At 46.9% G+C, this 12,789-nt stretch overlaps 2 protein-coding genes across 2 annotated transcripts in view; both read left to right on the forward strand.

Annotated features, from left to right (window-relative positions):
* Nucleotides 1-12,789, forward strand: part of SETD4 (SET domain containing 4) — a 242,220-nt gene that overhangs the window by 121,673 nt on the left and 107,758 nt on the right. The window lies entirely within an intron of this gene.
* Nucleotides 7,423-8,227, forward strand: CLDN14 (claudin 14; the record flags this gene model as incomplete). The annotated part of the gene is made up of 1 exon (XM_079314580.1): nucleotides 7,423-8,227. The coding sequence occupies one exon, from the start codon at nucleotides 7,423-7,425 to the stop codon at nucleotides 8,107-8,109; it is 687 nt and encodes a 228-aa protein (XP_079170706.1). The 3' UTR covers nucleotides 8,110-8,227.

The following is a 12,789-nucleotide window of genomic DNA, read 5'->3' on the forward strand; positions in this document are numbered from 1 at the left end:
GACTGTGGCTGCAGGTGCTTCTGCCAAGGAATTGTGACTCAGGAATTCTGGTATTTCTCTGTGCACCCTCCCCAAGTTCAGGTTTTTTTTCCCCTGAGAAATGCCAGAAATCCTTTCAGCCTCCACACTGGGAATGCAAAATGATGTGATGTCTTTCTTACCATCTACTGTTCCTCAGCTAAGCCAAGCTCTTAATTATGTACTGATATTACTTTTTAAATTAATTTAATTTGATGAATCTCTCACAGCTTGATTAATTGATGCCTAAGGATCAGAGCTTTGGGGTGTGCTCAGGTTCACCAGACAGGTGAGTGAGGTTCCACTCCCTGGCATTGGAAATTCTGCTGTTTCAACTTCCCAGTCTCTCTCCCTGCTCACTCCTGCTCAAATATTTTCAGGGAAAATAAAAAAAAATGGGTTGGTAAGAAGAGCTCCCTGCTTGGATGTGGGCAGATCTGAGGGGAAGCAAGTCCTGCCTGGCTCACAGCAAAATTCTTCTCTTCATTCCCAGCCCTCTTTACTTTTTGAAAGGGGAGATTAGGAAATCAATAAAAGTTTGAAAGGCACATTGTAACCCAGGCTGATCCTACACCTACTCCCACCCCCTCTGTGCCACGGATCTGCAGCTGCTGCTCTCCCTGCCAGATGTGCTCTCTCTCTCTCACATCCCTGAAACCTCCAGCACCTTCCCTGGGTGGCTCCATGCATTTAGAACTGACCTTGCATCCATTCATTATTTCCCCAAATTTCCTTAGGGGAGGATTTTGGGGTTATCTTGGCTCTGGGTGCTGCCCTTCATTTCATTGTTCCTGCTTGGGACCAGTCACACATCATCTCTGGTGGATTTAGAATTCTCTCTCTTTGAAATACTCCTCAAAAACACCAAATGTTTTGTTTCCATCATGGAATTATGCAGCTTTTTGTGGTGTGGTGTTTGGGATCTTTTTAGAGGAGGAAACTGGAAGTTTCATCTTCACCCTGAATTTTTTTAAACATCAGTAGACCTGGAAAAAAACTGGAAAGGCAACAGAGAAAACAGGATCGGATCCACATTTTGGTTCCATTTTATTTTACCCCCCCAAATTTTAGATTTTTGTCCCCTCAGTCCCAGAGACAACCAGTGGCTGAGGAAGGTACATTTAGGGAGAATTTTATGTCCCTTATGGCATTAATTTCCAGCCCCCTCAAGAGCTGCCACCTGCTTTTTGGGGTGGCATTTGTCACATCTCTACTCAGTCTCTCGGTGTCTCCCCATAAAATCTGTGGCATGGAAAAAAAAAAAAAAGCAAAAGTGTGAAAGAGCAAAATTATCTGACTGTGATTATAAAATGACTGATGTGGTCAGAGGAAGGGATATTCACATTTAGCTCTTTGGTTGGCATGTGAACAAAAGCTCTTGCTGCTCACAGGAGCTCAGATTTTTGCTGAAGGAAGCCAAAGTTATTAGTTTTGAATGATAATAAACATCCACCATGGGATAACATAGAGGAGAATATTATAATTTATTATATCCACATTTATAAAGTATATTCTGCATGCAATGAGACTATTTAGCTCAGCCCTTCATTTATAGCATTAAAATACACATCAAAACCCTTCATTTCTTTTCACAAAGTGACTGGAATTGGTTTACTGAATCCTGGAGGTGGTTTTTTTTGCCTGCTGGAGGAGTCAACACCCCCAAAAATGGCTCTTTTTTTGCACTGACTGTGGCTTTGGAAGAGTTATCAGTTTCTGGCTGGATAATCTTAATTTTGATCTGTCTGCAAACACACAAAGACAATGAAATCCTGTGTATGAACATGATAAATCAACATGTATTTCCTGCAGAGCCCATCCCTCATTTGGTCTGGAGTAATGGGTGATAATCAGGGAAAGGAATCATTCCCACAGCTCCTGGGGAGGCTTGGGCAGATCAGAGATGCCAGATTTCATTTCCAGGGGGTACCAAACACGACAAAAAATCCAGTGGCTGATGAGACAAGGTGATGAAATGCTCAGTCCTATTAAAATCAGGTGGTTGGTTCCACTGGGCAAACACTGGGTGATATTTTTTTATAATTCTGACTTTTTTTCCTCCATGAAAACAATTGCAGCTGAGGGTAAATTCATGAGTGCTTGAATCATTGATGTTTTACAGCGAGATCACAATGCCATTGCTCTAAATTTCACGTAGCATTTCTTTATAAAACCATTGCTCTGAACTTCATGTAGCATTTCTTTATAAAGTGGGAAAAGACAAAATAAGAGTTGATCTTGATATTTACATGGGATTGGAGTGAAAACAAATCTTTGACAAAATTAAGTAGATGTGAGAAACAAAATACAATTTTTTTGTGTGGCGGGACAGTTTTCCTTCCCAAATAAGAGCGGCCAAACCAAGATCAGAAATTCTCCGTGCTGGAAACAAGCATATCCAGCTGTGGAACATGATCTGTGCAGCCAGGCTGGGCTTTTATCAGCCCCCCCAGATTAGAGGGGAAGGGGGGCACCAACATCTGCACAAAGGGTGACGCAGAACTCGCGGGGGGCTCACTGCCCTGGAGGATTCCTGTCTGCAAGTGAGAGCTGGCAAATTGCTGAGAGCCTGGGGGATAAATCAGGGTATTTGTTAGCCTGGATGCCAGGGCATGATGGAGCTGCTGTAGGCAGGGGTCAGGAGATCTGGGCTGGAATAAATCATGCACACACCTCAGTGGAGGGAAAGGAGGTTCAGCAGTTTGCACCAGTGTGGATGCAGGGAGACTGGGGGCAGAGTTTGGAGCTCTGTCCCTCCACATTTCCATGGCTGCAGTTTGCGGGCTACTAATTATATCTGAGTTATTATAATTTATAGCCAGACACCTCTGTGCTTGCCCAGTTCCACGAGTCTTTCCCTCCAAATTATTCTGGGTGATTTTCCCCGTTCAGTTTTCAAGCTAACATTTCCTGTGGCAGGTTTCTGCTACACTCCACAGAAATACACCCTGAGAGCCAAACCAAACCCTCCTGCTCCTTCTCCCAGCTGGATTTCCTTGCATCAGCCCAAACAAATGAGCTTGTTCATGTTCATGCTCTGCCAATATCTACTGAGAGCAGTCATGCTTTGTTTATTATCCGTGTCTCACCTGGGCTCACTCCTCCTGCTCCCCCACTCTCATGTTATTTATGTTATTTAATAGTGCTTAAAATGCTTTCCAGCCCTATTTAACTTCATCTTTGTTGTGAGGTCTTGTGAGTTTTTGGCTTTAAGGTGTCTTTGCCCCTTTATCTTTGCACAGAAGGGGATTGTGATCCCCAAAGTGGCTCATTGCAAATCTTGCTCGGTGCTATCCCTTGGTGCAGACGCTCCCAGAAACTTCTTCCCAACATTTCAACCATTGCTTGGTTAAAGACCTAAAGGAAATGTCATGTGTGTGCTGGGGGTCTGCACCCTCAGCTCTGCTCTCATTCCCAGCATTGCTGGTGGCTTTGCAGAGGCAGCACAGCCCCTCTGCTGACCCTCCCTCCCCAGGCTCAGCCCCGGGGGTGCTGCTGTCCCCCAAGGAGGGGCCAGAGCTCTCCCAAAGATCTAAGGGAGAAAAAATGCACCAGCACAAACCCTGAAACAGGATCTGGGCTGCCCTGCACACGAGGAGGGGGCAGGGGAAGGGCAAGGCCATGTGCTGGATCCAGGCTAAGCTGCCCGGAGTCAGCAGGATGCCTCCCCATGATTTCCATGGGCTCAGGGCACCTTTCCCTCTCACTCTGCCCCTGATAAACTTTCACCCCACAGCTGCCTGGGCATTCACAGCCCTCTCACTTTTTTTTTTTTTTTTTATTTCTTTGCTTTTTTTTTTTTTTTTTTTTTTTTTTGGTTCCTGTGTTTCTCCCAGACTGAATTGCAGGCAATGTTTGAGTAGCTCATCCTAAACAGTGAATTCCTGAGGGTGGAAAAGCCCTCCCAGCCCAGCTGTGCTCCATGTTCAACTTGTCACCCTGTCCAGGTGACACCTCCAGGGATGGGCACTCCAAACATCCCTGGGTGGTCCCTTTTGATTCCTGACCACCTTCTCCATGGAGAAATTGTTCCTAATATCCAACCTGAGTCTCCCCTGGCCTTTCCTTCTCATCCTGTCCCTTGTTCCCTGCTAGAAAAGGGTAACTCCCAAATGAGAAAGCAAAATTTGCTCACTTTCTACAGAAATATCAACAAATACAACCCACTCAGAAAAAAAAAAAAAAAAAAAAGCTGATTTTTTATTCAATATTTGACTGGCTCAGCCCACAAGGAACATCCAAGCCACCATTCACCTGATCCTACTGAATGCTCCTCAGCTGAGCTGTAAAGTGAGACATTTCCAGCAGGCTGCTGATGTTCCTGGAGATAAAGGTGTTGAGTTCCTGCTGCTTTCAGCACTTGGCAGCCAGGAGGGGAAGGCTGGTGCCCAGCAGTGAAAGTGTTACTGAGCACCAGGGGCAGCTGCAAGTGCTGAGGGAGGCTCATGGAAAACATGACGAGGAGCAAGCGGGGCTAATTAACGCTGCCTGCTTAAATTAGAAAGCTTTTAATGGCTAATGTTTAAGAATAACACCTTAATGACATCTAAAAATAGCTGCTGCCGAGCCCCAGAGTGTTTTGACCTGTAAATCGGGGGTCCATTTCCCAGGGCTGGTGGTGTAAATCACATTTTCCTTTGAGGTCCTGCTCTCCCCGGGATCAGCTGCAAAACCTCGTGCCTGACCTCGGGAGCCTCTTTGCAAACAGACCAGAGTGGGCTGGAGCACTCCTCAATGTGTGCATGTCCTGCATGATGAGCAACTCATAATCTCAGGATAATCTCAGGATAATCTCAGGTTGTGCTCATCATCATCATCCCAGACCAGGCAAAACCAGGGATGAGGAAGGTGGTGCTGGGATTAAGGACACAGGAGACCCAAGCTCCATTTCCAGCTCGGTTGTTGATGTCTTGTGAGATGTCTTGAGGCCTTGCTGTGACCCAAAACCATGTGGAGATCTCCCTGATCCTGGAGGAATATTCCCAGGATAATTTCCCTGAGATGTGGGGCGTGCTTAGATCCAGATGCACCTCACAGAAAACAAATAATTATATAAAAAGGGAAAAGTACTGCTTAATTTTCCTTAATACGGGAATCAAACCCAAATAACCTGCAAGGCAAACATACATGAGGACTTCTGGTGGTTGGGACAGAAATCAAATATCTCCAGTAATGCTGGAGGTAACAATTTGCTCCTTTGTGCTGTGCTTGGCCCCAACTCATGGTCTGTCATATCTGTGATAGCTGAGAGAAATCTGTAGCCTGACCTCCCCTGGAATGATGATTTCTGATAGAAAACCTTCTGTGTTTGTCTCAGGGTATGCAAATGAGGTAAATTCCTTCAGCAGCCACATAAACTCAGGTGTTTTCATTTATGTGTTATATAAAGAGCATCTGAAAGGCCAGGACTTGGCAAGAGGAGGAAAAACAATTTTCCTAAAACCAGGCACACTAAAGGAAAGCTGCTCTTTGGTTTGCTTTTCCCTCCCAGGCAGCAAATCCAACATCCCATTCCTCCTCATTCCATGGCACACTCCAAAAGGAAAGTGTAGAAGCACAGAGTCCTCAGCCTGTGCTGTTGTCCTGCCCAGGCCACAAAATCCTTGTGTTTTTCCATTTTCCCCCTTCTTTTCACAATGTCCAAGGAATTGTTTAGGGAAGAGATGCTATAAGAAGGATGGAGAGAGATAATTCCCAAGGGATGGAGGGACAGGACACAGGGAATGGCTCTCACTGCTAGAGGGCAGGGCTGGGTGGGATACTGGGGAAAAAATTCATCCCTAGGAGGGTGGGGAGGGGCTGGGATGGAATTCCCAGAGCAGCTGTGGCTGCCCCTGGATCCCTGGCAGTGCCCAAGGCCAGGTTGGACACTGGGGCTGGAGCAGCCTGGGACAGTGGGAGGTGTCCCTGCCCATGAAACTGGCTGATATTTGATGCCCCTTCTATCCCAAACCATTCCATGATTCCATGATTTTGGAATTCCATGAATGCCACAACTAGACCAACCCTGGCACTGATGTCACCCCAATCACTCCAGACTCATTAGACACAATGAGATAATGGGAATGTGGAGCAGCTTTCACTGTGCTCCCTCTGCATCCTTCTGCCTCATGGCATTGATTACTTGATCCTGATGCTTTTCCTCCCTTTTCCTGCTTGGCCAGCTCCTGCAAACTCTTCCACTTTCTCCTCCGAGCAAGGGGCATGGCAGAGCTGGAGCCTAAACTTGTTCCTGTTCCTGTATTCCAAGCTGGATTGTGACACAAAAGTTACTTTATATATTAAAATATCAAGTTTCTGCCCACACACATCATTCCTGGTGGATAACAGAGCTGGCAAGGCAGCCATTGGAAAAGGCCACTTAGTCTGGGATTTATACAGAAGGAAGAGTTGCCATTCTTTGTTTTTCAGCTTGGATTTATACATGGCCAAACTCTGAAGGTGTTGCCCCACGGAAGCTCCAGGATGTTCCCTTGATTCCACATCTCACCCACAACCTGAAATCACGAGCTGAAACTCCACAGATCCTCATGAAAATTATTCCACTTTGAGTTATTTTATTGAAATGCAACCTCAAGAAATACTGGCCAGCCAGGAAAGCCACTTTAATCCAATATTTGTTACCCTCTTCCACAGGTTTTAAATCACTCTTTTTGCTCCCTACTTTGAGCAAATACACCCTTATTGTTTTCCTAGTCCTGCTATGACCTTCTGGGAATGTTTTCATCGGGTAAAGGAACCTGCAGTTCCCTACTTTATAAATCTCCTTCATTCCAAGTGTTAACACTACCTAATTCTCTGCTTTAGAGAGGAAATCATGTTTGTTTTTTTGAAGAGCCTGCTGGGAAGAGGAATATTTGCATTTCAAATATTTTTTTTTTCCATTTCATAAATTGTCTTGACTTCTCTTCCCAGCGGGCGGCACAAGGCTGTTTATATAAGGGAAGAGGGAAGCCTTCTTTCCCATTACTTCCACAAAAATACGATTAACAGCGATAACTATGCTAATTATTGCTGTCGCTGCACTTGAAATGCACCTCACTGGCTGGAGAGGCAATGGTTTGTACTGTGACAATTATTGCCTTTGCTACACTTGAAATGCACCTCACTGGCCGGAGAGGCAATGGTTTGAACTATGCCAATTATTGCCCTTGTTACACTTGAAATGCACCTCACTGGCTGGAGAGGCAATGGTTTGAAATACGCCAATTATTGCCCTCGCTACACTTGAAATGCACCTCACTGGCTGGAGAGGCAATGGTTTGGGGTAATAATTAACTCCTTTTTCCCTCAATTACCTTTTATTAGGAGAGCAGGAGGTGAAACAGCCGCGTGTCTTCCAAGAACAGCTCGCGTTCTCCCAAGGGAGCTCACCGACAGAACCGAGCGGGACAAACGCCTCCCATGGCCAGCTGGGCCTTGGAGCTTCTCGGCTTCTCCCTGGGCCTGCTGGGCTTCATCGGCACGTTAATCGCCACCATCCTGCCTCACTGGTGGCGCTCGGCGCACGTGGGCGCCAACATCCTGACGGCCGTGGCCTACGTGAAGGGGCTGTGGATGGAGTGCGTGTGGCACAGCACCGGCGTCTACCAGTGCCAGCTGCACCGCTCGCAGCTGGCGCTGCCCGCCGACCTGCGCGCCGCCCGGGCCATGATGGTCACCTCCTGCCTGCTGGCCGTGCTGGCGGCCGGCGCGGCCGTGCTGGGCATGGGCTGCACGCGCTGCGCCGAGGGCAGCCCGGCCAAGGCCTCGGCGGCGGGCGCCGGCGCCGGCGGCTTCGCGGCGGCAGGGCTGCTCTGCCTGGTGCCGGTGGCGTGGAGCACCAACAGGGTGGTGGTGGATTTTTACAACCCCGAGCTTCCCGCTGGGGTGAAGTATGAGATAGGGCAGGCTCTGTATCTGGGGTTTGTGGCCTCGGCCTTCAGTATCTTGGGTGGGGTCTTGCTGTGCGTGGCGTGGCTCGGGGAGCGGGCGCCGGCCCGGCCTGGAGCTCCTCCATCCTCCAGGACTCCGAGTGCCTCCAAGGACAACCACGCTCCTTCCCTGGCATCTGCGACCCACGGCGGCTACAGGCTCAGTGACTACGTGTGAGCTCCCAGGATCTGCCTCGGGAATTCCGCCTGTGGCACCAGGGAACTCGGAACTCATGTTGATGTTTGTCGCTGTGCATTCCTTCCTGGAGGAGGAAAGGATGTGGGTGCAGAACTGCAAAACCTGGAAACTCAGAATTCATGTTGAAATTGCATCTTCCGTCGCTTTCATCCCAGAGGATGAAAGGATGTGGATGCAGAACTGCAAAACTTGGAAACTCAGAATTCATGTTGAAATTGCATCTTCCATCCCTTTCCTCCCAGAGGAGGAAAGGATGTGGGTGCAGAACTGCAAAACTTGGAAACTCAGAATTGATGTTGAAATTGCATCTTCCTTCCCTTTCTTCCCAGAGGAGGAAAGGATATGGATGCAGAACTGCAAAACCTGGGAACTCAGAACTGATGTTGATGTTTATCATTTTGTATTCTTTCAATTTTTCCTGGAGGAGGAAAGGATGTGGGTGCAGAACTGCAAAACCTGGGAACTCAGAACTGATGTTGACATTTATCACTGCCTATTCCTTCCCTTTCTTCCCAGAGGAGGAAAGGATGTGGGTGCAGAACTGCAAAACCTGGGAAATAAAGGCAAAGGAGGCTGAGATATTCCCAAGGCAGCACATCCCTGTCTACCTCCAACCACAGCTTTGCAGGCAGGTAATTTTATAAAAATAACAATTTGGTTTGGAGTCGGTGCCCTGTGAAGCAGAACTGGCTGCATCTCTTTGTTTCTTCCCAAAAGAGACAGATTTTTCCCTAAAACCTGGAATTTCTTGGGAATACACAATGATTTCCAGCACTGATTGCCTGCTTGCTTCCTCATTTCCATAATTCATGAACGTTTCGTCATGACAAGGTATTAATTTTGCTTTGACTTCACTTTTTCTTTGTTTTTTTACAGTCCCTTGAAACACAAATTTCAATGGCACTGTGACAGATGGATTTGACAACCTGTTACAGCCAATATTTGAATTTATATTGCAATGCTTTGACCTGATCAAAATAAAATTTCAGCCCATTTTTGAAATGCATCATGAGGGAAACAATCCCTCTCAGTAGCTCAGAATTGCGGATTTTTTACAAATGTCAGGAACAGAATAGAACCAGACATTTGATATTAAATAGATTTTAAAAATTAAAATGTCTCAGAATTTGTCACATTTAGTTTTGGAGCAGATTTAGCACTCTGCACAATCTATGCATTATGGGGAGTGGAAAAACAGTTTCTAAAATCCTATTCCCAAATCCCGTGTAATGAAATGTGCTCATTTCTTAGGATCAATGCTGGTATTTTGTGCCTGAAGGGTTAGAAAGGATATTTCCATCCCCTCCAGTGATTTTTGGGGAATTTCCATTGAGGCACAAAGCACCCTCCATGCCAACACTCATGGACTGCTTGTCAGGAGTACCAAATCCAGACATTTCCTTCTAAAATCCTCACAAAATTCCATCATTCCACAGTGCATTCAAACAATCAAAAATCAAAATAATGAGCAAAGAAGCCTAGCCCTATTTCACATAACAGTGAAATCTCAGGCACACATATTATGATATAAAATTATGACAAAAAAAAAAAAGAATCAATGGATTTCTCTTAAACCAGAAATTTATAGGTCTCCCACTTTCAACAGATGGACCAACACACTGAAAAAAAATAATTCCAAGACCTATGAGGTAACAATTCTTCATTTGGAAAAAAAAATCTGTTTGCAATTATACTGCCATCTTCTGACATCTCCAGAGCTGGGAGATTTTCAACATTTCCTCTGCTTCCACTCTGAACCTTCCTCTTTGTGGTTGATCACCATTGCCTTTGGCTTCATGTTGATTTGAATTGGGACAGAGGGTTTTCAGCACTGAATCATGTTAACACCACCACTGTTTTAAAAAAATAAACAGAATTTCTAAGCAATTTGCTGAGACCAACAATAATAAAAGAGATCTGGGAGGTGACTTGGGTTATTTGTGGTGATAGGACAATGGGAATGGATTTAAACTGAAGGAGGGCAGGGCTGGGTGGGATTTTGAGCAGGAATTGTTCTGGGATGGAATTCCCAGAGCAGCTGTGGCTGCCCCTGGATCCCTGGCAGTGCCCAAGGCCAGGCTGGACACTGGGGCTGGAGCAGCCTGGTCTGTATATTCATAGAATCCCAGAATGGTTTGGGTTGGAGGGACCTTAAATCCCATCCTTGCCATGGGCAGGGACACCTTCCACTGTCCCAGGCTGCTCCAAAAAATATCCCATCAGGATCAAGTAATCAATGCCATGAGGGCAGCAGAAGAATTCCCATTATCTCAGACTTGAGTCTGGAGTGCTTGAGGTGACATCAGTGCCAGGGTTGGTCTCTGTTGTTGTAGCATTCACTGATCTCTGCCTGACACCAAAATCTTGGAATCATGGAATGGTTTGGGATGGAAGGGACATCAAAGATCAGCCAGTTCCACGGGCAGGGACACCTCCCACTGCCCCAGGCTGCTCCAAGCCCCAGTGTCCAGCCTGGCCCTGGGCACTGCCAGGGATCCAGGAGCAGCCACAACTGCTCTGGGAATTCCAGGGAACTCTCAGGGAACAATTCCTAATTCCCAGTATCCCACCCAGCCCTGCCCTCTGGCACTGGGAAGCCATTCCCAGTGTCCTGTCCCTCCATTCCCTGTGTCTGTCCCTCCACTCCCTGTGTCTGTCCCTCCATTCCCTGTGTCTGTCCCTCCATTCCCTGTGTCTGTCCCTCCATCCCTTGGGAATTGTCTCTCTCCATGTTTCCTGCAGCTCCTTCAGGCCCTGCAAGGCCACACTGAGCTCAGCCAAAGCTTCTCCTGTGCAGGTGAACAATCCCAGCTGTGCCAGCCTTTCCTGCCAGCAGAGCTGCTCCATCCTCTGCTCATCCTGCTGCCTCCTCTGGGCTCTGCAGCAGCTCCAGCTCCTCCCTGGGCTGGGACAGGGCTGGGTGCCAGTGTTAGGTGTCCCTGCCCATGGCAGGAGTTGCAGCTGGATGATTTTTAAGGTCCCCTCCAGCCCAAAATCTGTGACCACTGACCCTGCAAACATCTCAGTGTCAGACCCTGAGATGGACACAGGGAATGGACACAAACTATTCATGGTCCATCATGGATTTCTGGGATGTTTTTTTCAGCCCAATGGAGGTGGTGAATTCCTTGGGCTTTTCCTGTATTTCCATTCTGACAGGTCCAAGTGATTGGATATCAGCCTGGAGCAGGGCTTTGGACAGCCATGAATGCTGGAGCACAGTTCCAAGGGAGGAAATGGCTGTGGGTCATTAGGGGGGGTTGCCACATACTGATAAATTCATTCACTTGCCAGGTTTTGGTGTGGTGGGAATTCTCCTGTGCAGGGCTGTTCTTACTGCAGCAATCCTCAGGCAGGCAGGATATGTGACAGGAGTAGGTTGTAAAATCCTGGCAGAAATAGCTGGAAGTGCTTGGATGTCAGTAGAGGGAAATGTTCTTTTTCACAGAGCTGTGAACCAGTGAATCTCACTCCATGCTAAAACTGACATCACTCCTTCCCTTCCCTTCCCTTCCCTTCCCTTCCCTTCCCTTCCCTTCCCTTCCCTTCCCTTCCCTTCCCTTCCCTTCCCTTCCCTTCCCTTCCCTTCCCTTCCCTTCCCTTCCCTTCCCTTCCCTTCCCTTCCCTTCCCTTCCCTTCCCTTCCCTTCCCTTCCCTTCCCTTCCCTTCCCTTCCCTTCCCTTCCCTTCCCTTCCCTTCCCTTCCCTTCCCTTCCCTTCCCTTCCTTTACATGCAACAATAGAGATGTTCCTTTTCACTTGTTTTCTTAAACATTACAAATACAGCTTAATCCCCACATTCCTATTATCCACATTTTCTATTTTTATCACTAAAGGGACACTTGGACATGTTGATTCCCAACTTAATTCAGATCATCCTTTCCAATTCTGCAGCCCATGGCATCAGAAGTCATGTTTAAACCCTTCACTGAGAATCCTGACAGTTCTTCAGACAATTTCCCATAAACTTAAACATCTGAATGGGTTTAAAATGCTCTATGGATAAGAAAGGCAGGATGGACCAACCTCCCTCCCTTTTCCTGGGGTTAATTTTATTTTCTGCTTTAAGCAGGCAGAAAATACATTAATTTCATTAGCTCCCACTTCAAAGATGTTTGGTAAGCAAACTGTTGGAAAGTGGAGTGAATCAATGCAGAGATGTGACCTGTTGAGAGCACATGGACAGACTTCATGGAGATGTGTGGGTATTTAAAATGCTGCAATCCCAGCTCCATTGACTTCCCTGAGGTCACAATTTCACCCATAAGCTCATTATTATTGTCAATACTCCCAAATCTATTAGAGAGCTTTTAACTAAAAGGCCTCCAGAGCAAAGAGAATCAAAGTCAGGGGGGTTTTGCCCCTTCAGAGGGATGGGATGGCAAGGAGAGGCTTTTTTTGGCCATTTCACAAAGTGTTTGGTATTGAGCAGAGCAGCTGCAACCCGTGGGATGTGTGAGGGAGTTCTCCCTTCCACTGGAGTCAAGGACAAGCCATTTTATTTTTAAAATATCATAATCACTGGTATTGATTGCTGGGGGTGCCCCCAAATCCATCCAGGCTGGGGTTATCACCACCATTGCTACCCCTGGCAATTCCAGCCCAATTAGGCTGCCTGGCTAATGAACCTCAGCTGCTTTTCATGGCTCTCTGTGGGAGA

Source organism: Erithacus rubecula, assembly GCF_903797595.1.
Source record: "Erithacus rubecula genome assembly, chromosome: 1".
In the NCBI taxonomy this organism is placed as follows: Eukaryota; Metazoa; Chordata; class Aves; order Passeriformes; family Muscicapidae; genus Erithacus; species Erithacus rubecula.